General features: G+C 38.4%; 1 protein-coding gene and 1 long non-coding RNA gene across 2 annotated transcripts in view; one reads left to right on the top strand and one right to left on the bottom strand.

Moving 5' to 3' along the window:
• The window catches only part of Cyp4g15 (Cytochrome P450 4g15), a 168,422-nt gene that overhangs the window by 124,795 nt on the left and 17,833 nt on the right, over positions 1 to 25,794 (top strand). The window contains exon 4 of the mRNA XM_067785534.1: positions 14,264 to 14,446. Within this exon, the coding sequence (XP_067641635.1) occupies positions 14,264 to 14,446 (183 nt within the window). The remainder of the gene's footprint in view (positions 1 to 14,263; positions 14,447 to 25,794) is intronic.
• LOC137251252 (uncharacterized) overlaps positions 1 to 25,794 on the bottom strand; it is an 87,199-nt gene that overhangs the window by 52,608 nt on the left and 8,797 nt on the right. The window lies entirely within an intron of this gene.

The following is a 25,794-nucleotide window of genomic DNA, read 5'->3' as shown; positions in this document are numbered from 1 at the left end:
GGCACCCCTAGAATGTGTTTATACAATATGGATATCAAATGAAATCTGTTGATGAGTGCTTTAGTACAGGGTAGTTTTCATACCTATTGGTGACTAGGGTCTCGAGATATAGGCAGAAACGTGGACAAGGGTAACACTAAGATGTGTTTTTAAATTATGGATATCAAATTGAAGCCGTTGATGTGCGCTTTAGTACAGAGTAAGTTTTATGCCGCTGGGTGACTAGGGTCTCGAGATATAGGCCAAAACGTGGACCCGGATACACCTAGAATGTGTTTTTACATTATGGGTATCAAATTGAAGCTGTTGATGTGTGCTTTAGTACAGAGTGAGTTTTACACCGCTGGGTGACTAGGGTCTCGAGATATAGGCCAAAACATGAACCCGGATACCCCTAGAATGTGTGTGTATTATGGATATCGAATGAAAGCTGTTTGCTGAAAGCTTTAAAGTAATTTTTATTGTGATATTCGATTTAGTCGCATCAACCTGGCAAAACTGATAAATATGCATGCGAAGCCGAAATAAAGACATGAATTAATAATACCAACGTACCTATTTACATACGTCCTATTTGATTTGGCTGAAATTTGGTATATAAATTTGCCTATATTAGTATTTACGATGCTTTTTTCCGGGAAGTATACCAGAGACGGACTGGGACTGTGATTAGAACTAGGACTGGGACTGAGGCTGAGACTGAGACTCGGAGTGGGACTGGGACTGGCACTCGGAATGGGACTGGAACAAAATACATACCACCAAGAATGAGAAAAACTTCAGAGAAGAGAAAAGGGAGAAGGAAAAGACTGAGAAAGAGATAGAATGAGACGAAGATGGTGATAGATGAAGTGAAAATTACGGAGGGAGGAGTGAATACAAAGATTAGGAAAAAGTGTAGAGGGCAGAGTTAGACGGAAAAAGCTTATTAAAATGTATGTAGATAGACCAAAAATTTAGGGCAGAACAACGTCTGCCGGTTCTGCTAGTGTTTATATAAAACAAGGCTTATATAAGGAATTATTACAAGCCATTAGGTAAAACATAATAACCTTACTATAAGGCTTATGGACCAAAATAAAACTTATATAAGGCCTATATTAGTACATGTTATATAATGCTTATAACATGTTATAAATGTGCCTAAAATAGAACGTTATTATAAGATAATGCCAGAGCTGGCCAATTTATACATAAGTAATGTTTTGAAACAGCTGATTGATGGAACTCAAAGTCAGATGGTGTCTTATTTGAGTCCTATGTAAGCCTAGTTGTATGTTTATTTATTTATTTAGTTCAGTGTATGGTATTACAAACCTTACAGACTAGATAACAAATGTAGACTTACAATGATTTGGTTTCCTTATAAATTGATTAAAACATTAACTGCTCTAGTAACAATAAATTTACAAACTGCATAGATAACAAGTATACCAAAAACTTAACGCACTATGGAAATATATCGGTTAAAAGTGTTTTGAACTTGGGTTTTGGCAAAGAAAAATCAATGGCTGAAAAACTTGAGATACTATTAAATTCGTTCATTGCCCTAAACATAGGTGCATTAGAGGCAAAGAGGATCCTCGCAAAATCCGTATAGAAGATATCTCTACTACAAAGAAACCTGTTAGGGACATGGAAGCGGATGCTCTCAAGTAGATATGGGGCATCAATCGCACCACTAATAATGTCAAAAACAAAAGTAATAGCAAGGATGATTCTTCTGCATTGAAGTGACTGAAGGTTTATAAGTGCACATCTGGCTTCATATGAGAGAATCGGCTCAGAAAAATTCAGCGACCACAACGCAAGGCAAAGAAAAGTTCTTTGCACCCGTTCGAGCCTCATAATATGGCACTCATGATACGGTCGCCAAATGAAACAAGCATATTCCAGCTTATAACTAACGAGCGACGTGAACAGTAATTTAAGAGTATAAGGATCAGTAAAATCTGAACTACAACGCCGAATGAAAGCCAAGGCTGAATATGATTTAGCGATAGTAGTATTTAAATGAGTCGTATATGAGAATTTCGAATCGAAAACTACCCCTAAATACTTAACCTCTCCAAGAGTTGAGAGACGAGCACTTTCAATGGAATACGAGGTGGAAATGTGGCTACGCGATTTAGCGAAGGTTACATGAAAGTATTTCTTGACATTCAGCGGTAGGTTATTTGTTCTACACCATACTACAACATTGTCCAAGTGTGACTTAATCAATTACACATCAGAAGAATTTGATATGGTATTGGAAATCTTTAAGTCGTCAGCGTATAGGAGAAAGTTAGAGTACTCAAAGCAGGCCGAAATGTCGTTTTTAAAAATGATGAACAGCAATGGCCCCAGAATACTGCCTTGTGGCACGCCGGAGGTGACCTTTAAAAGAATTTCAGTAAGTGTTGTCAATCGCAACCACACAGCTCCTTTGGTTAATGTATGATCTTAACCAAGATAAGAATATTGAGTGAAAACCCAGACAGGCTAGCTTAAAGATCAATTTGAGTGACTAATCTTATCAAACGCTTTTGAGAAATCCTTGCATATAACATCAACTTGAAGACGGCTGTTGAAAGCGGATACGCAGAAATTAGAGAAAATTGAAAGGTTAGTCACAGTGGATCTGCCGGACATGAAGGCGTGCTGATTTTAATAGCTTAGACGCCTAACAGAAAAATACATTTTCTGTTTAACGATATACTCAAATAATTTTGATACCGTTGACAACTTTGCAATGGGCCTGTAATTGGCGACGTTATTTTTATTGCCATTCTTGAAAGTTGCGGTAATATAGGTTATCTTCCAATCATCAATACATTGACCACATTCGAGGGATTTGTTGAAAATTAAGAGGGGGGACGTTAGAGCCAAGGAATTTTTCAATAGATAAGCCGTCAATATCAGTATGAGTTCATGATTTTAAGTTTTGAATTTCATCCACAACATCATCAATGGAAAGATTCAATGCTCCGAAGTTAATAGGAAAGTCAGGCATATAGGGGAAAACCTGCGGGACATCTGAATGCGTGACAAAATTTGAGCGGAAAAAAACTGCTAAGAGGTTAGCTGCCTCAGCAGGTGAAGATGCATGCTCAGTATCGTAGTAAACTGATGATGGGATACACGAGCAAAGCTTTTTTGATTTTACGTAATTCCAAAAAGCCTTGGGATTTTCTTTAATATCCAATTCAAAGTTTCATAGAAAATTTCTGTAGAGCCTCTTACTTACCACTTTAAATTTCTTGAAAAATTTATTTCTCAAATTCTTCAGCCGCTTTAATTTTTTTTTCGTAACAGCGTTTTCTCTTCGAGGTATATCATTGGAACAAATTTGTTTGACAGTATCTTTAAAAAGTTGGAAACAATTAGTAAGGCCGTTTCCCAGAAAAAGAGCTTCCCAGTCAGTGGATGAGATTTCCTGACAGATCAAATCAAAAGTGGCACGCCTAAACGAGAAACTAGGAGCTTCAATACATATTTGTATACTATCTTCTTAATATATAAAAAACACGTGTCACAACATTTTTGACCGCGATGGACTTCTAAACTACTGAACCGATTTTGAATTTGTTTTGCACCCCGTGTGTAGTTTGATCTAACTTGAGACATAGGATAGGTTATATTTCAGTTTATAGTCGCAATATTATTTTATTGCAAATTTTTTTATTTGTATATACTCTTATTTTCAGGTGGTGCGGATATACTTCCGTATAATTGCTTGGTGTTTAATTAAACAACCTGCTTATCAATAAAAAAGATTATAGCGAATGATATCAAGTATAGCACATCACCAGGTCCGCCGAGAGGGTGGGGGGTCTTCTGAGGGGGCCGCGATTTAGAGGTACTATGACATTTTTTTTAATTCAGGAGAGTCGTTAGTTGTGTAAAGGGTAATTTTCATGCCCCTGGGTGACTAGGGTCTCGAGATACAGGCCAAAACGTGGGCCAGTGAATGCCTAGACAGTGTTTATACAATATGGATATCAAATGAAAGCTGTTGGTGAGTGCTTTAGTACAGAGTAATATATTATCCAGAAACGGACTGGGACTGGGATTAGGACTAGGACAGGGACTGAGACTCGGTGCGACTGGGACTGAGACTAGGAGTGGGACTGGGACTGGGACTGGAATAAAATACATACCACCCTCTGGGACAGGCAATAAGAGATGCAGAAGAATGAGAGGAAATTGAGAGAAGAGAAAAGAGAGAAGGAGAAAGAGAGTGAGAAAGAGATAGAATGAGACGAAGATGGAGAGAGATTAAGCGAAAAAGACGGAGGGAGGAGTGAATAAAAGGATTAGGAAAAAGCGAAGAGGGGGGGAGGGCAGAGTCAGACGGAAAAAGCTTATTAAAATGTATGCAGATAGGCCAAATTTAGGGCAGGACAACGTCTGCCGGGTCTTCTAGTAAACGAATAAAATTCAATATACAAAACGAGCGGGATATGATGTAGACCGGAGAATGACAGCGGGTCAAGACATTCAGTTATAGTAGAATTGACATTATCGTTAATGAAGACAAGATCAAGGGTTCTAGATAACTGATCGGAGAAGCTATTTATCTGGGAAAAGTTAACACTTAAGATCTTGTCAATAAGGTCAATCCAGAAGTGGAATTAACATTTTTGGGAACCAAATAAATGCTATTGTCAACATGGGGCCACTCAATGTTAGGCAGATTAAATTCCCCTAGTACGCAAAAGTTTCTATTTTCATAATTATAAACTAAATCAGCGATATTATCTACATGTGATTTGTAGAGGGAGTTCTCACTAGAAGGCGGAATGCATGACGCGCAGATGAACATTTTAGAAGTGCCTTGAATTGAGACACAAAGTTGATCCAATAGTGAGTCATTCCCACTTGGCTCCACAAGCGATGATTTAAATTGACGATGAATAGCTATTGAAACTCCACCACCCCTGGAGATACCAGTTTGGGAAGAGTTCCGATCCTTACGATATACGTGATATAGATTCGACTCAAAGAACTCGCCATCAAGGAATTCTGGGTTGAGCCAGGTTTCGATAAGAACAAATACGTCGTAGGCGGTATGCGAACTCATATAAAAGAGCAAATTTAGTTCGCATACCAGAGACATTCTGGAAGTAGATACTTATGTGCTTATTACTTAAACCTCCTAAACTATCTATCGCTATTTCGCTTTTCAAAGAATTGAAAGGACCGAACATTGACGTCAGCAGGCCATACGTTGGGATTTAAAATGTGGTTATAAAAAGCGGAGGTAAAGCCAAGCATAAAATTCACACTTTCTAGGATATCGAGCGGAACACCGGTTTTCACCAGCTTACGGCACAAAAGATGACTACTGTCGATGTGGATGCCCGCATATTTCGAAAAAAAATATGAACGATATTTTTCTCCGAGACAGTCGCTTTAAAGGAGGATACCTGTACCCACTTCCTTTTGACTACAGCCACGAGCTCAGTACTCGTGTTGCAGCTATGAGCTATTGTCCTCCTATTACTGTTTGCAGCCCCAATATTATGAAACTCAATATTAATAATATTCTCAGTATACTGAGAGTTAACAGCATTTTCAGAGCATCAGAATTTAAAGCAACAGCAGTATTACCAGTAACGATAGCAAAATCAACAGAATGATGCCAACACAGCGTCATACGACTTACAAAGCTTTCCTTAGGCATTTAGGCAATCCGTACACAAATAACTTATGTGGTGGTTCTTTATAAGCAAGTTCACGTCATGCTCTGAAATGATGCCTTCATAGCAAGAACGATGGTAGACACAATAAGGGTATCCGAACGCGAAAAATGCTTGTCACACCTGGCACAATAGTTATCCATTTCACCAGATAATGTGATAGGATAAAGAAATAAAAACTGGACGAAAACAATAAAAAAAAATTTAAGAAAAAAACTTTTAAAAATAAGCTTTTATTATTGGTTAATAAAATTAACTAAAAAGTAAAAAATAAATTTACTGTAAAGAAATATAACACTTTATAAGTTCATTGTAACCATTAACGATAATTAGGCTTCTTCGTCTGCGACAAAAAAAATCCATATTGTATATAATTATATATTTTTAACATTAAAACTTTACACCTAAATTATTAAATCTTACACTTTATATCACAGTCCTAATTGTTCTAATAAAAGCGTGTTACGATGTGATAGCAAGAAAAGGAGGTCGTAAATGTTTTTAATTATACCATCAAAATTTAACACGCTTTTATTAGAACAATTATGACTGTGATATAAACTGTAAAATAATATTTTTTTTTGTCGCAGACGGAGAAGCCTAATTATCGTTAAAGGTTACAATGAATTTATAAAGTGTTATATTTCTTTACAGTAAATTTATTTTTTACTTTTTAGTTAATTTTATTAACCAATAATAAAAGCTTGTTCTGAGAAAAGCTTTTTTCTTAAATTTAATTTAAATATCAATTTTTTTTAATTTATAGTAGGGTAAAATATTGTTTAAATTAGTTATACAATCTTTACTTAGTTATTTGTAACGTTTATCGTTCTATCCATTTCTTTTAATGCATCATCATTACAAGGTTTCTTCGAAGGCAACTTTGAACAGTCAAGTTCTTCGATTCGAAGACCTGCTAAAGACCTAACTCGGCTTAAAGCCACATAAGCTTGACCAGCAGCAAATAATTTGCAGCCTAGATAAATAACAGCACGATCTACAGTAGTTCTCTGCATGTTGTGCACAGTTGAAGCCTACGACAAGACAATCGGGAGCATTCTGCTTTCAGCTGTGCCGTGATTAAATTTAGAAGGAAATTGAACTGATTTAGGCTGTATTATGTGAACGCCATCGTTACCAAAGTCTACGCGAACCGATGGTATATCGTTATGTTATAGTTGAGCACGTCTGTAATATGGCCATATAATTTCAGTGATGTGACCTATTGCTCCCTTTACAAGTCCCTTAGCAACGTCAACGTTAGATCTCGACATAACTCTAGCACCAACAAATATTTCTAGTTCTTTTGGAAGACCACCTGTTTTTTTTAATGTCTGAGTGTATTATATTATTAACATCAATCTGATCATTGTTTTTTGTTCCATCAATTAATTGATCTTGCTAATAATCAGTTATCAGCTGAGTGAAAGAAATTGTGCTTTTGAAACGATATGTTGAGCCAACTGTCAACAACCAATCGATAAAAACGTTGACTGAATAGAGCGGAACATTTTTATGCTCACTAATTTGTCGTAAAGTTGCAACTGTGCGTTCCAAGAAGTTATCACTAATCAACTTCGCCAGCAGTTGTGCTTTTTGAATGCGCCCATGCTTTGTTCAGCTCATTCAAATGAATTTATGTATATGTGCATACACATGTTCACGTGTTCTTGCAACAACAAAACTTTTAATACATACATACATCCATATGAATATACAGATTTTCGAGAAAACATATCGTATTTGTTTGCCAAAAGTGGCTTCACTTCGGATATCAGCATCTTCGCTTGTCAGATCTTTCGCGTTCAACGCCAACGCGGTGTCAGGATGAAAAAGACTCTCAACCAAATTACTGATACGAATCGCTACGTTTAAATAACCCTGACTGAGTATGAGTACACGATTTTTTATATCATGATGCGAATATATTGGAGCATATTCATAATCGAAATAAAATGTGACTAAGTTAGTTGAAGCATTTTTGACAGAGAGCACATATAAAATTGAGTCAAATAGTGCTAGCTAACTTAAAACCATATTTTATTGTTACTTTGCCTGTCGCGTTCAGTTTTCAACTACTCGTTGCAGATCTCTGATCTGTGGGTTAAACTTGTAAAATAAAATCATGTGCGCAGAAAAGTATGCAGCATTGAGCGATAACAGCCTAACTTCTACGTTCGCTGTATACACAAACAAAGCGAAGTTACCTCGTTCTTGAGCAGCTGCCCCCTAAACAAAGGACTTAGGATTTTATTCCCTTCTGAACACAAATCTTTACCGATAAGTCTGTTATCGATTAATTTATCGAATTCTCGCAAAGTAATATTGCATTGTCATCGGAGTTATACATGTGTGCAAAATACATAGAATTAGTGTAGAGGTGAAACATAAACACATATTTCAGTTGCATCCGCGTATAATGCGTATTGAAATTTAGGAGTACTAATTTTCTGCGCTGCAATTTCAGAAGCATAGATGCGGCCACCGTGATGTGATGGGAGCGTGCTCCGCCTATCACACCGTATGCCCTGGGTTCAACTCCCGGGCAAAGCAACATCAAAATTTTAGAAATAAGGTTTTTCAATTAGAACAAAATTTTTCTAAGCGGGGTCGCCCCTCGGCAGTGTTTGGCAAGCGCTCCGGGTGTATTTCTGCCATGAAAAGCTCTCAGTGAAAACTCATCTGCCTTGCAGATGCCGTTCGGAGTCGGCATAAAACATGTAGGTCCCCTCCGGCCAATTTGTAGGGAAAATCAAGAGGAGCACGACGCAAATTGGAAGAGAAGCTCGGCCTTAGATCTCTTCGGAGGTTATCGCGCCTTACATTTATTTTTTTTTTAGATAAAGTTTAACGCTTTGCGATCCATATAAAGTTTAAAGTTTGTAAGGTAAGCCGGTTAAATTTTTCCCAAATTATTAAATAAATTATAAAAATTAAAAATTGCTTGAAATAAATGTTTTCATACATTTAAAGCAATACGGGCAATCCCCGATTAACTCATACAAACAGACAACATTTGGTTAATTCGTTGTAGTTCTATAAATAGAACAAAAACAGCAACAATACCAAGTTTCTATAAACCGCCTTACCTTACAAACATGCATAACTTCAACACATAATTACATACGAAGTATGTGATGTGTAGAAGATTAATATATGTATATGCAAAAGAAGGCAATTGGGAAAACTTTACAACAACTAAGGTATGATGTAGCTGAATGCGTTTGTAACCATTTCAACTATCGTAAGAATGCGAATTCCACTCCCGGGAGAAGGGCTTTGAAGAGATTTACAAGGTATAATCGAAACAGCTGTCGCCTTGTCCATCCTGATGTCACGTTGTTGAAATTTTCCCAAATTATTAAATAAATTATAAAAATTAATAAAAATTGCTTGAAATAAATGTTTTCATACATTTAAAGGAATACGGGCAATTCCCGATTAACTCATACAAACAGTCTTATATTTCGTTTGGGATGTCGATATTTAAATTTTTCTCACACATCCCAAACCAAATTAATGAGTTTAAGGAATTCAAAGACTATTGTGGTGTTAAGCCGCGCAGGATACTAGGAATTTATTTTATTTGTTGGCTCACTCTGGAAAGTATCATCTTGCGTACGCCTCACACTCTGATGCGGCTATATTTTATATCCTTGTGTCTGGAAGTTAATGGCGCTTCTGCTATAAATAAATAAATAAAATAGATAACCTCCGAAGGGATTTTAGGCCGAGCTGCTCTTCCAAGAGAAGGTTATCGCGCCTTACATTTTATTTTTTTTATTTTTCTCTTCCAATTTGCATCGTGCTTCTTTTAGTTTTGCTTACAATTTGTTCTATGGCAACTCCGAACGGCATCTGCAAGGCAGATGAGTTTTCACTGAGAAGCTTTTTATGGCAGAAATATACTCGGAGAGCTTGCCAAAAAATGCCGAGGGCAACCCCGCTTAGAAAAATTTTCTTCTAATTGAAAAAACTTGTTTCTAAAATTTTGATGTTGCTTTGCCCGGGGCGTGAACCCAGGATCTTCGGTGTGGATGGCGTTTCTGCTATACAACTGCACGAAAGAGTTCAATCAGAAAAATTTTGTCTGCCGATATTATACGATCAATATAAAGTACAATTTGAAACATTTTAGGTACAATGATTATATCAAAATATTGGATATTTAAAAAATTTCAGTGTGCTTAATTTAAAATACTAAGTATCTTGACCCAAGGAATATTTTTATTGGAAGTAAGGCAGAAATATTTTTTGAAAGCGTTAACTTTACATATATTCAACGTAGAACATTTTGTGTCAAACAATTCCCGTTGAAGAGGAGAACCCCAAAACCTTTAATAATAACATTGTTAAATAATTTCTCGTACTTACGTAGTTAAATTTCATCAAAATTCCATTACTATACAGTTAAAACTTTTAAGACTTTTCAATGGTTAAACTAATAGCTGTGGCTAGATTCAATAAATGTGAGTTTCCAATTGTTCATGGTTCTCTAAAACAAATTATATGAAAAAAGTGTACCTTTCCAAACTTGCATTTACTGAATGTAGGCAATAGATGGGAAAATAGAAGCGTAATACGCAAATTACACGGCTAAAGTCTCCTTCTGCCAATTACCAAGGATTTGCCCGCTGTGTGCACTGGTTGCGCAGAGAACAGCGTAGAGAACTGCGGTAAAATCAAAACGATTTTGATATTTACTCATTTGCAAAAATTTCGTCATTCGTTTCGTTTGCACATGGCTTTTGCGTCATGTGTATTGGTAAACGGGAGAGCAAATAATTAAATTTGCGTATCATTAAAAAATTGGAACACCCAGGTGTTGGAGACAATTATTATACTCAGTTGAGCAGAGCTCACAGAGTATATTAACTTTGATTGGATAACGGTTGGTTGTACAGGTATAAAGCAATCGAGATAGATATACACTTCCATATATCAAAATTGATCGAAAAAAAAATTGATTCAACCATGTCCGTCCGTCCGTCTGTCCGTTAACACGATAACTTGAGTAAATTTTGAGGTCTCTTGATGAAATTTGGTATGCAGGTTCCTGGGCACTCATCTCAGATCGCTATTTAAAATGAACGATATCGGGCTATAACCACGCCACTTTTTCGATATCGAAAATTTCGAAAAACCGAAAAAGTGCGATAATTCATTACCAAAGACGGATAAAGCGATGAAACTTGGCAGGTGAGTTGAACTTATGACGCAAAATAGAAAATTAGTAAACTTTTGGACAATGGGCGTGGCACCGCCCACTTTTAAAAGAAGGTAATTTAGAAGTTTTGCAAGCTGTAATTTGGCAGGAACGTTACTCTTATTACTATATGTCTGCTTAATAAAAATTAGCAAAATCGGAGAACGACCACGCCCCCTTTTTAAAAAATTGTTTTTTAAATTCAAATTTTAAAAGAAAAGTTAATATCTTTACAGTATATAAGTAAATTATGTCAAAATTCAACTCCAGTAATGATATGGTGCAACAAAATACAAAAATAAAAGAAAATTTCAAAATGGGCGTGGCTCCGCCCTTTTTCATTTAATTTGTCTATATACTTTTAATGCCATAGGTCGAACAAAAATTTACCAATCCTTGTGAAATTTGGTAGGGGCTTAGAGTCTAGGACGATAACTTATTTCTGTGAAAAAGGGCGAAATCTGTTGAAACCACGCCCAGTTTTTATACACAGTCGACCGTCTGTCCTTCCACTCGGCCGTTAACACGATAACTTGAGCAAAAATCGATATATCATTACTAAACTCAGTTCACGTACTTATCTGAACTCACTTTGTATTGGTATAAAAATGGCCGAAATCCCACTATGACCACGCCCACTTTTTCGATATCGAAATTTACGAAAAATGAAAAAAATGTCAGAATTCTATACCAAATACGGAAAAACGGATGAAACATGGTAATTGGATTGGTTTATTGACGCAAAATATAACTTTAGAAAAAACTTTGTAAAATGGGTGTGACACCTACCATATTAAGTAGAAGAAAATGAAAAAGTTCTGCAGGGCGAAATCAAAAGCCCTTGGAATCTTGGCAGGAATACTGTTCGTGGTATTACATATATAAATAAATTAGCGGTACCCGACAGATGATGTTCTGGGTCAACCTGGTCCACATTTTGGTCAATATCTCGAAAACGCTTTCACACATACAACTACCACCAGTCCCTTTTAAAATACTCATTAACACCTTTCATTTGATACCCATATCGTACAAACACATTCTAGGGTTACCCTAGGTTCATTTTCCTACATGGTGATTTTCCCTTATTTTGTCTCCATAGCTCTCAGCTGAGTATGTAATGTTCGGTTACACCCGAACTTAGCCTTCCTTACTTGTTTTTTTTTTAGCTTTTAGGACTGATTTTATAATAAAGTTGATGCAACCGAGCTCTGGAGACATTTAGTTTAAAAACAAGTAAAGGTGTCTAAGTTCGAGTGTAACCGAACATTATATACCCAGCGTGAGCTTCAATTGTACATTTCATTTGAGCTAAATTAATTTTCTACATAACACGTGGCACCGCCCGTTTAAAAAAAATGTCTCCCCATTTCCTCTTACAATAAAACTTGATAAGTGAAATATCATTGATTCAAAACTATTTTTTGCTAATTTTTAGCTTATTATTTTCATCTACGATTCTTTTAAAAATCTTTTATATAAAAGTGGGTGCGGTCTTTACCCGATCTCGTGTATTTTTCCTAGAAATATTTCCTGCTATAGGGAAAATTTCTGTACCCAATTTTATTACGATCCGTTAATTTTCCTTCGAGTTATGGCTCCCGACACATAGAAAATCGCTTAGTCATAAAAGGGGCGGTGCCGTGCCAATTTTTTAAATTTGAAGTTTTTCCTATTTATTGTTATAAATCCACTTGGGAAATGAAATACAATTGCTATGAAGCTCTTTTATTCAAAGATATAGCTTATTTTATTCGTCCACGACCCTTTTAAAAATCTTTTATATAAAAGTGGGCGTAGTGCTTAACCGATTTCGTTCATTTTTCCTCAAAGCATTCCTTATGGTAAAGGCAACCTCTGTGCCGAATTTTGTTACGATAGGTTTAACGATTTTTGATTTATGATTAATAATATTTTAAAATTGATTTTATCACAAGTGGACGGTGCCACGCCCATTTTAAAAAAATCAAGAGTCTCAATATCAGTCCACATGTTAAATTTCAACATTCTAGGTGTATTGTTTACTAAATTATCAGGTTTTGTGTTTTCCAAAATGTTATATATAAAAAAAGTGGGCGTGGTTGTCATCCGATTTGGCTCATTTTCAATACCAATCTATTCTGGCTCCAGATAAGCTAGTGTAACAAATTTCGTGAAGATATCTCAATATTTACTCAAGTTATCGATGATGTTACTGATGATTTTGATATATGGAAGTCTATATCTATTTCGATTCCTTTATACCTGTACAACCAACCGTTATCCAATCAAAGTTAATATACTCTGTGTGCAAAGCACGCTGAGTATAACAAAACCGTTTAATCAGAATTGTATGTAAATAAAGTTGAACTAATTTGGTTTGCGTCACGTGTTGTCGTCTAAGGTTTTTTGTTAAAACAAATATTTATATAAGCCTTTTTGTTAAAACTAAAATGTGTGTGACATTGTACTTTACCAAAGCAGAATAATACTAGAAATGTAGAAACGTACCTACTACCTAAAAATTCACTTTATTTTTGTTTGTGCGACCTTTTGTTATTTTTTACATATGGATATTTAGGCAATTCACAAAGTTTTCTTTTCGTTTAATAAACATTTTTTGTAGGAAACCATGGAAGCAACCTGAAATCTATGATATTACAACAAAAAATTCAACACATTTGTTATTTGCCGAATTGTTTGCAAACAAATTAAAGAATACAAAAGTTTGGTCCATTTCTTTGAGATTTGGTCCTGTCTTTCGATGAATTTTGGTTCCAAATGAAAGCATGGTGTGGCAACCGTGGTTAGAACAACGTGACAATGCAACAAACGAAAAAAAATCCGTTAGGTGGCGCACGGATCGAAATAATTAGATAAGATTTTAAAAATTTTCAACCAGCTTTTAAGTAACTTCTCGATGAGCTAGAGACTTGAAATTTCACGGGATGAGATATTTAGAAAAATCTTACGAAACGGAGGGAATTTTTATGTAAGTTCTCATTGAGCTGCAAGCGTAAAACTTCACTGGTAGGACAAGACGCGGAGAAAATTTAAGAAAAAGAGAAACAATTTATGAGAAGTAAAAATGTAAAGGTGGAGCGCAATTGATTGACTAATAATATCTCCTTTCCTACCAACATTCCAATCCAAGTAATGTGTGCTCCACTTTTATATTCTTACTTCTCATAAATATTTTTGCAATTTCTATGTCAATATTTAAAAATCAAAGTTTAGCAAGAATATATCTTTATATAAGGAGACATTTTTCGCTGATTTTTTCCCATTTATATAAAGGAAGTGCTAAAAAAATTTTTATTTTATTTTTATTACTCTATAAATTTTAACAAATGCCCCAAATTTTTAATGTTTATTTTTCCATTTAACATTTTAGGTGCAAAATGGCGTGCTCATCGAAAACTAATAGCTCCAACATTTCATTTGAATGTTTTGAAAAGCTTCATTGATCTATTTAATGAGAACTCGCGAAATGTTGTACATAAATTGCGATCTGAAGGTGGTAAAACATTTGATTGTCATGATTATATGAGCGAAGCTACGGTGGAGATTTTATTGGGTAAGTTTACAAAGAAAACTTTAGGAATTTTTGTTGAGTTGGTGAACGCGTACTAATGCGAACAAAATTGCGAGATCTACTGAAATTGGTCCCGCGATTGTAGTTTACCATTTACATGGAATGATCCATGACGGAAATACCTGCGCGAAAAATACACTTACGGTCAAAAAGAACCGACGAAAATGTTTTCCCCATTACAGCATTTTTGCGGTCACTACAGCTACGCAACCGAAGATTTTGTTGTTGTGGTGAACATTTATAATTTTATATGTATTAGGTGATATGTCAAGACGAAAAAGTTAGTAAGTCCCAGTTTTCGTAAAACGATTGGTATTTCATAAAAGTGTTATCCTTAAGGAAAAAATTAACATGATTGTCTACAAACCGCAAGTCGGCGATGTACATAGCAATGATGCATCCCTAAGAAGATTTTGGATGGAATTTATAGAATTCGCTGACACGAAAAGCGACTGAACGCGATGATATGCATATTATTAAGAAAGTTCTTCTGAACACATTTAAAACAGCTACAGAAATTGTCACGGAGCTGACGGATAGTATAAATATGAAAATTAATTTGATGGCCCATGGCTAGAAAAAACCCGCTTCTCACCACAAGAACGGGACCCAGCACGCTAGCTGGTATTACGACAACCTACATTGGGTAGGGAACGATTTGCTATGATTTATATCCATTTATGAGGGCAAAATAAGTTTTTTTTTTCGTAAAGGTACGCGATGCGTACTAAGTCCCAAAAACACAGAAAGATTGGGGCAGAACTGCTTTAAGGTAACTGTGAAGGATTATCGGTATGTAATGATTTGATACGCAATAAAATCCATGGGAGTTGCTTGTTAATAGCACATTGGCTGCATTAAAGGCGGCCTTTCATCAAGAATTGGGTGGGGGGCTAATCGAGCACAGTAATCTGAACACAGTTGTGATATCCATATTTTTGTACTTTTGGGTTTAACTACGCATTAAAAATCTTAATTGAATTCATTTATTTTGCAGTAACCAGAGAATATGACACGTCCCTAGGTGTTATGAAACCAGAACCAGCTTAGTGGGGCGAAGTTTTTTTTTTTTTTTTTTGTTAAGAAGCTGGTTTTCTTTCAGCCAGGGACCATCTAATTATTTTCCTCAAGTGACGGTGGACCAATGAGATTATAGTTTTTATGTTCATACTATACTTCAATTCCGCGGAAGTTTTTGGCTCAGAAGAGCTATCATGACAATATTCTTATCAACGCGTTCAGTGGCCTTTCGTGGTCGTCCACTTGGATAACGGGTGGATAAAGTCACTTATTCAACATATTTCGGCCCGAATCTGCTGCTAGGGACTTTCTTATTTTTTAGCCGCAATATACCACCTAAAGAGTTGAGGAATTATCGATGTTAACCACATTAACTATAAAATTTCGTTGCGTAGATGTAGCGCCCGTAGGAACGCCGTAACAGGGAAAAAATTTACATCGACTTGTTTTTTGACCCGTTAGTGAATTTTGGTGCTTTTCTTTTTACCACCACTGTACTTCAAAATCCATATGCACATTCGCTTAACATACCAACATAAATAGCTATATTCTCTATGCGGATATTGCAACAAAGGTCAAAGGTCATCAGACACACACACTTTATTCGCAAATTTAGATTAGTAAACATTTTGCTAAACCATTTTAATAAGTTTACAAATGTCATACTCATACGAATAATTCAAATTTTGAGCTAATTTAACGCTAACTAGTTTTAGGCCAAACTTCGCATATTTTTTTATAATTTGACGGACTCCGATAAATAAAATAGAAATTTGTACAGCACACGTAGTCTAAACGCAAGCTAATGTCCGGTTTTGCAGTGCGAGTTTAAACTCCAATCAAAGTTCAATAGAATAAATTCGGCCGCTTAAGCTGGCTGAGATGAGTAGCAAAATTGTATATTATCGCACAAAGTGGCAAAGTTTAACTCTGGTCATCTTTAACTAGAGTTAAATCTTGCACTGAAAAACCGGGCCTGAGAGCTAACCGATCATTGCAAAAAGACGATCACGTCTAGGCAAACCTTTATGATCCTCTTTAATGATTGTCTAATATGCAGTAATCATAGTAAGTCATAGTGGGTCTCGAACCAAAGATCTGTGACATGTAAATCGAGCATAGTACCTATTGAAAGTACCGCGTCAACCGCATCATATTTATATATACCGTTAAATATATTTATTTAATTCATTCATAAGTGGGGGATTGTGTTAAAAATAGCACAAATTGTAGACATACATTCATACATGTTGGTATATATGTATATACATAAGTATTAGGCCGGGTCGATTTGTGGGGAGGCAAAAAAATCGCCCATTGCTCTGTGAAAATCATATTCTAGGGATCAAAATAAGAAACTTTGCCGGAGGAACCATACCTCTAAAACGAATTCTGATGCCCCCCCCCCCCCTTTGGGTCGTAGGGGCAAATTTTGAAAAATCCCACTTTGAAATGCCTATGTTTTTTCTTTTTGGAGTTTATTTTTCTCTTTAGAAATTTATTTAGTCAGAACATATGTAAATGAAAAAATGAATTTAACTTAGTAATAGAAAAGAAATTAAAAAAAATTATTAGAAATTAGCGTTTTTACAACCCCCTTTTAAAACCAAGGCATCACTGTGATGCATTTGCATGTCGTAAACATGGTTGTGTGGGTTTTTTATTCAACCGTTTTAAAAATTGAAGGTATCACTGTGACACAATTGCAGATCGTAAAATTGCATGTGTTGTTTTTTTTTAAGCCACCACAAGACACAGCATGTAGAATTGAAATTGCCCCTATCGAAAAGTTCGAAAGGGGGGGACATCAGAATTCGTTTTAGAGGTATGGTTCCTTCGGCAAAGTTTCTTATTTTGATCCCTAGAATACGATTTTCACAGAGCAATGAGCGATTTTTAAATCGACCCGCCCAATTAAGTATGTTCATGAGCGATAAGTACATATTTACACCAATTACACATTGTATGTCTTTATTCATATTAATTCAGGTGAACGAGAAATCAGGCAGTGTTTAACCATGTTTATCATTTGTTTTTTTTTTTATAAAGATTCGTCAGTTGTATATCAATTCAAGCTAAGAAATATTTCTGTAATTGGATTTAAAGCAAAATCTTACTAAATATTCTGGTATTAAAATTCTCATTGTAAAGTGTTAACCGATTTTCTATATGATATTGCCGTCACAATCGATTTTTGATGCAGCATCGTGTGCTGACAGATGAGTAGATTGCATGTATATGCATAGAGAGCGAGAAATAGCGCATCACCAGCGCCATCTGACACGCAAAAGTTGTCGACTCTCAACTTTTGTTGCAAGCAAAGCGGGTTAAGCGTTAGAATATACCCGCGGTAGGTATGCCTGTCGTAAGAGGCGACTAAAATACCAAATAGATTCAAGGGGTTGTGTAGCGCAACCCTTTCAAGGGGTTGCCAGCGCAATATATAGCTTCTCCAACCCAATTGTCAACCTCACCTATCCCTGGCGAATCCTGTTTCATTAACAGCCGGGGATCTGGCGACCCCGAACTCCTCATGGTTCTAGGGCATGGGAGGACGGGATTGCCTAGATGGTCGCATGTGGTCATGCCAAATCGTTCCCGAGATGGTCGGCCTTGGTACCGGAACGTACCGGATCTGCATCCGGCAAAGGACCATCAACATCGATAACAAGCCCCAAGACCTTCGAGGATTGTTCTTATCGCTACAACAACAACAAGAAGATCGAAATGTGTTTTGGCTACTGGTGCTTTCAGACTTTCCAGGTGTAATTATTGTTCCCACTCGTTGGTGCTTTTATAACATTTTTTACAATTAATATCCGCGTTTTAACAAATGAAGAGCAGACAAAATATGTTAGTAAGTATTTTTCTTTTATAGTGAGAATGTTTATAACAGTGCTTCGCGAAATTTTATTTAGTGAATGTGCAAGCCGAAAAAAGTTTTAACTGCTAAGTCTGAAGTTTTATATTTACAAACGCAACACCTAGAGCCGTTGTGAAGATGTTCGCTTTTGCATCAAAACTCATGAGCCTGAGAAATTTCATTGTGACGCGGCTAAAACTGTTTAGTTTAGTAGTAGTAAATATAAATTTAGTGCACTGTGTCCAACTATGGCTGGGAATTATATTAATTTAAAATTAAAGTCCGAAAAAGTAAAACTCGCAAATACTTACTTTTGGAATATTAGATCGCATTTGTTCCTTATAGCCACATTAACTGCCTTATTCTAACGAGCTGACAGCGCTGGATTTTTATAGGACCTACACGCAGTGAGTCAGAGTGAAGAGTGAGTTTCGATGTGTTCGTGAAAATATTTTAGTATTAGTCATACAGGCATGACTCTGGCTGACTCGTGAAAATCAATCATCGTGGAGTCATCATGAGTTTGAAAATCCTGATTGAAAAAACGTGACAAGTGTTGTCAGCATCTAGTAAGCTTTTAATTTTTTTTATCAAAGCGTTTTTAGAAAAGAAGTGCATAACTGGAGTATACATGTATATATAAACTATCTCCAGTTGTTAATGAGAAACGTCAAATGGAAATTGGAATAGTTACTTCTAATGAAGAAAGCGTCATTTTGAAATAAGTTTGTAAAAGGGACAGCATCATATTGTGGCGAATATTAGCATTTCGGTTCATCACTATGCTGCTACTAAATAAATGCACAACAACAATAAAGCAAACAGCCACACATTTGTACATGTAAACATCAAAGCTGACAGTGGAGAGAATATTTCACATACATATACATATGTATGTAGCCGGCAGCTAAGAGCAGGGGGCCAATTCACTTTCTGTGAAGTTATAAAATGAAAAAAGCTCATACAAAAGTTTGTGCAATGTGTGAAAATTTGTTTAATTTTATCACTTCACGTGAATTGGCCCCCAGAAGTTGTTACTCACGCGCATATAAAAATGTAAGGCGCGATAACCTCCGAAGAGATTTTAGGTCGAGCTTCTCTTCCAATTAGCGTCGTGCTCCTCTTGATTTTCCTTACCAAATGGCCGGACGTGACCTACATGTTTCATGCCGACTCCGAACGGCATCTGCAAGGCAGATGAGTTTTCACTGAGAGCTTTTTCATGGCAGAAATATACTCGCAGCGCTTGCCAAACACTGCCGAGGGGCGACCCCGCTTAGAAAACTTTTCTTCTAATTGAAAAACCTTATTTCTAAAATTTTGATGTTGCTTTGCCCGGGGTGTGAACCCAGGGCATACGGTGTGGTAGGCGGAGCACGCTACCATCACACCACGGTGGCCGCCATATACACGCGCATCTAGCTAGGAGAAAAACATAAATTACCGAAATACATGTATGTATATAGCTAAATAACCAAGCATGAGATACAACTGCTCTAGAAGGCATATTCGGGAAACGTCTAGATCTTAGGAGAAATGGACAAACGAGGTCACCGAGAGTATGATTCAGGGATCAGTTTTGATTTTAACACGCTATTAGTGAAGTACGCGATAATTGTGAAGTACTACTCCCAAAGTAGTCTTAATATAGAACATTTTGCTAAACTGAATATTTGAGTTATTTATTCGCCAGTGTAGAGATTCGAACGTTAATAGAAGCTGTATAATAATAAGAAATTCTCAAACTTTGTTACAATATGCAAATAAGAAAAGTTAACTGTAAATGCGAACTCCTCACTTGGATATAAGAAGAGTAATTTTTAAATGAGAAAGTATCAAATTAAATGATAAAAGGCAATTCATTGAAAATACCAAAGTGCCATCTCAGAATACGCGATTATAAGTCGTAACATGGAAATGAGAAATCGTCGGACGTTAATGCGAATTCTGTGTATGGGAACGAGAATTGCCAATCGTAAATGCGAAACATCGATATCGGAATAGTGAAGTTTTAATGAAAAAAACATCATCTGGATATCATTCGTTTAGGCCCTCTCTCATTAACAAACTGACTAAACAAATGATGTTTACGCATCTAAAATTGCGATATATATCCTAGAAGATTTACGCCGAGCTTCCCTTCCGATTGGCGTCCTACTTTTTAATTTTACCTACAAATTAGCGGGGCGGGACCTATATATTTAATGTCCACTCCGAATGGTAGAAATACATTCGCAGTGTTTACAAACTGTAGCCGAGGCCGTTGCTTCTCCCAATATTTGAACCCAGGACCTTCGGCGTGGTAGGCGAAAACGCTATCACTACTCAACTGTCTCCGCCTCTTATACACATACTCTAGCTTTCCCCCAAAAATACCGTACTGGCTTATTCGCTTGTTCGTATTTCATCACACAACTACTGTTGGCCTTGATAAATTCATGCTACCTAGTAAACTTTTTTATTAGATATTAAACCTCTTTTAAAGCTGGTTCCTATGATTTGAGTCTATTTCACCTGGACCAATTAAATTTGGTATCTAAGTGCTAACCTGCTCCTTTTCCTGAGACTTAAACACTTTGTTTAGGCTTACTGAAATCTAAAATCATGTCCTAGGCCGACCGCCTGCCTTAAAATGCAAATCCCCTTAAATATACATACATAAATGGAAATGAAGTACTAAAAAAAGTTGATGGACTTTTATTTGACCAAAATAATAATTATTCTTTTTTCATTTAGGGGGTTTTTAACTTAAACATTTTTTTAGGGAAATTTTTTTATCCATGAATGGGATAGGATTATCCTGGGTTAACGAGCCACATTTCACATTTTTTGTATTTTGAGTACTTTTCCAATTGATAATTTTTTTCCAAGATCGGCTAACCTTTGCCAAGCGAACCACAGTATAAAACAATGGGCCATCGAGCTTCAAACAGCTTAAAAAGAGGTTTTATATTAAAGGTGAATACAAGCTAAATTTATAACAAGTAAGGAAGGCTAAGTTCGAGTAGAGTGTAACCGAACATTACATACTCAGCTGCCAAATTACAGCTAGCAAAACTTTTAAATTAGCTTCTTTTAAAAGTGGGCGGTGCCACGCCCATTGTCCAAAATTTTACTAATTTTCTATTCTGCATCATAAGCTCAACCCACCTATCAAGTTTTATAGCTTTATCCGTCTCTGGTAATGAATTATCGCACTTTTTCGGTTTTTCGATATTTTCGATATCGAAAAAGTGGGCGTGGTTATAGTCCGATTTCGTTCATTTTCGACAACGATCTGAGATGAGTGCCAAGGCAGTCGGTTCTATGTACCGGAGCGACTCGGGATTTTTCCCGGCCAAGGACTGTCATTTCAGTGTGACCCCATTTAATTTGTTTCGGCCCTCCCACAAATTGTCATCCTCCCAGCAGCTCCTTGCAGCAGGACTGATACATATTCTCTTACTCCGGGAAGGTATCGAACCCAATCCGGATCCGTCTCCTGACCCCGGTCCTGAGAAATGGTTTTGCTGCATTTGCCAGAAAAGAATCTTTTTAGGACGGTCATACTCTGTTCAGTGTGTCTCGTGCAAGGGATGGTTGCATCGGACAGGTTGTTCTGGGCTTGATCCCAAAACCCGACGTCCACGTAACTTTTATAAATCTTTTGTGGCTCCTTGCTGCTCACGCCCAAGGGCGTCCCGTAGTCTACGCCTAAGCGTATCCCCACTACCTTCCAGCAGCTTCGCTGCTCAGCAAGCGACAACAAGTACCCGCTGCTGCTCGCGCCCCACGGCGCCAACAACTCAAACAGCTGATACCACTCATAACTACTACCTTCGTAGTAGAGCTGGTAGCAATGCTGAGCATCAGCCCCTGCCCCCGTCTTCTTCTCCCCCCCCCCTCTTTTCTGGCAGCAATCGTGCAGGTCAGGGAAACCGACTCTTAGTCCCTACCTCTGTTTGCACCGTCTGCCAGCACAGAATATATAGGTTTGCGACATCCGCACAATGCAGCTCCTGCCTTGGGTGGTGCCACGTTCCTAGATGTTCTGGTCTCCGCGACGGCAACCCCTCGACGGGTTTCATCGCGCCATGTTGCCAGGTCGCAAACCCAAATCATCCGGGTACCCCAATGCTTGCCCAAGGGCGCCCAGTCCCAAGGCCACAACAGCAATTGCGTCCTGGCCTTCCACAACCTAGGCGTAGTCACCCGTCACTTACCCCTAGAGTGGCGGCGTCACCCCTCATGCACTTCAGAATTCTGCAGTTCAACTGTAATGGACTAACTGGGAAGATTACGGAGATAGTCGATTTCATGAAGCGGCACAACATCCGCATTGCTGCGATTCAAGAGACTAAACTCACAGCAAGATCTGCATTGCAGACCTGCTCTGGTTATAATGTCCACAGGAAAGACCGCGAGAGCGGAAATGGAGGCGGCCTCGCGTTTATTATACACCACTCTGTGCAATATCATATATTTGATCCTGGCATCGACCGCAGGGACAATGTCTTAGAACGTCAAGGCCTATCTGTCCGGTCAGGCGATGCAAATCTAGAAATCATCAACATCTACATCCCTCCTGTCACCTGTTGCCCCAGTGGATACCGCCCTAATATCGAGGCCTTACTCACTGGCAACAATCGCATTATCTTAGGCGATTTCAATGCCCATCACGACCTATGGCATTCAAACTTGCGGGCGGAAAGTAGGGGTGAGATGTTGGCGGATCAAATAGACGAAACGACGTTCTGCACAATAAACGGAGACGCCCCCACACGTATGGTAGGAAGCTGTCATAGCTCGCCAGATATCTCAATCGTGAGCGCAGAACTCGTAAACTGCGTCAACTGGCAGCCGATGGTAACATTGGCATCCGACCACCTGCCCATACTTATTTCGTTCGAGCGTACCGCCGACTTCATCGTCACCGAAAAACGCACTTTCATAAACTTCAAAAAAGGAAAGTGGGAAGAATATAAATCTGCAACAGACAGCAGCTTTGCTGCCCTCCCTATCCCGACTGATGCCCGCCAAGGGTAGCGTGCCTTCGGTAAGGTCATTGAATCCGCCTCGGCACATTTCATTCCCGCCGGGAGAATTCCAGAAATCCGGCCCCACTTCCCGGCGGAGGCCGCGAGCTTAGCGAGGGAACGCGACCTTATAAGACAGCTTGATCCAGGCGACCCCCAAATAAGGGATATAAACCAACGCATCAGATTGCTTGTGGACGAACACAAGCGGGCGAAATGGGAAGAGCACCTAAGAGGTTGTAACCTCTCTACCGGTGTAGGTAAACTTTGGTCCACGGTAAAGTCCCTATCGAATCCGACTAAGCACAAAGACAAAGTTTCCATCGCCTTTGGCGATAAGGTGCTGTCGGATGCGAAAAAATGCGCGAGCGCTTTCTGCCGACAATATATAATGCATCCTACGGTCGACAAAGATAGACGGAGAGCCAACAGACACGCACATAAACACAAACTCAGCGCGTCACCAATTACCATCACCGCTAGAGAGGTTGAGGACGCCATTGGTCGCGCTAAACCATCCAAAGCAGTGGGCCCAGACGGCATAGCCATGCCGATGCTTAAAAACCTAGGGAAAGAGGTTTTCAAATATTTAGCGCATGTCTTCAACCTGTCTCTTTCCACCTTTGTCATACCCGAGAAATGGAAAATGGCCAAGGTGGTCCCGCTACTAAAGCCTGGGAAACCAGCTAACGTAGGTGAGTCATATCGTCCGATATCTCTCCTATCGTCAGTGGCAAAGACGCTTGAAGCCATTTTGCTCCCTTATTTCCAAGCACATTTGCAGCTAGCCCCTCATCAGCATGGCTTCAGAAAACTCCATAGCACTACCTCCGCGCTAAATGTCATTAGCACCCAGATAAATTGCGGTTTGAATCAATATCCCCACCATAGAACAGTACTCGTAGCGTTAGACCTATCAAAAGCTTTTGATACGGTCAACCATGGCTCGTTACTGCAAGACCTGGAAGGGTCTACCCTTCCCCCATGTCTTAAAAGGTGGACCGCAAATTATCTGGGTGGTCGGCAGGCATCGGTGCAATTCAGAAACGAAACATCAAAACAAAGGAGAATTAAACAAGGGGTGCCACAGGGTGGTGCCCTATCCCCGCTTTTGTTTAATTTCTACATATCTAAGCTACCTTCACCACCGGAAGGAGTCACAATCGTTTCCTACGCCGATGACTGCACAATAATGGCCACAGGCCCAGGCCCAGAGATCGATGAGCTATGCAATAAAATAAACGGCTATCTCCCTGATCTCTCCAGTTTTTTCGCCTCGCGAAACCTGGCATTGTCACCGACTAAATCTTCCGCGACCTTATTTACAACATGGATGCCCCAAATGTCGACCATATTGAACATCCACGTCGATGGCACTACGCTACCGACTGTCCTACACCCCAAAATCTTGGGTGTGACGTTTGATCAGGATCTACATTTTGGTGCGCACGCAACCGCAATTGTTCCAAGAATTCAGAGCCGTAATAAAATCCTCAAATCCCTTGCTGGCAGTACCTGGGGAAAAGATAAAGAAACGCTCTTGACCACATACAAAGCAATTAGCCAGCCGATTACGTGCTACGCGTCACCCATATGGTCGCCAAGCCTAAAAACCACCCACTGGAAGAAACTACAGGCCTGCCAAAATACTGCTCTCAGAATCGCCACGGGCTGTCTTCTTATGTCCCCAGAACACCATCTGCATAATGAGGCGAGAATACTCCCCATCAGGGAGAGAAATGAGATGCTGACCAAACAGTTTCTGTTGAATACCCAGAAACCTGGGCATCCCAACAGACATCTGATTGACGAACCAGCACCGCCTAGGGGCCTAAGGAGTCATCTCCGTAAGCATTTTGAGGAAATACGGCACCTGAGAACCCAGCCGTATGAAGCGAAAAAACACAAGCAGGTCCTTAGTGAACTCCATAGACAGGCGTCGGACCTTTATGTCGGGAATTGCCCGGTGAATCCAGTACTTGAAGAAAAATATCCAGAACTCGCAGAAGAGGAACGCATACTCCCCAGGGAAACGCGTGTCACTCTTGCTCAACTTCGTTCTGGATACTGTAACAGGTTAAACTCTTACCTATCCAGAATCAACCCCGACATACAAAATGTATGCCCTGCTTGCAATGTGTCCCCACATGACACCAACCATCTCTTTAATTGTAATGTGGAACCAACGCCTCTAACACCCCTTTCCTTATGGTCCACCCCTGTTGAAACGGCAAGTTTCCTTGGACTCCCGTTAGAGGACATTGATGACAATTTGTGATCGGTCGCGGCTATTAGGTGGGGCGAGCATTGCTACAACAACAACAACAACATGAGTGCCAAGGAACCTACATACCAAAATTCATTAAGATACCTCAAAATTTACTCAAGTTATCGTGTTTACGGACAGACGGACGGACGGACATGGCTAAATG

Source organism: Eurosta solidaginis, chromosome 4 (assembly GCF_040869045.1).
Source record: "Eurosta solidaginis isolate ZX-2024a chromosome 4, ASM4086904v1, whole genome shotgun sequence".
Classification (NCBI taxonomy): domain Eukaryota; kingdom Metazoa; phylum Arthropoda; class Insecta; order Diptera; family Tephritidae; genus Eurosta; species Eurosta solidaginis.
The sequence above is the reverse complement of the archived record's forward strand: the minus strand, read 5'-3'. Positions and strand labels throughout refer to the sequence as shown.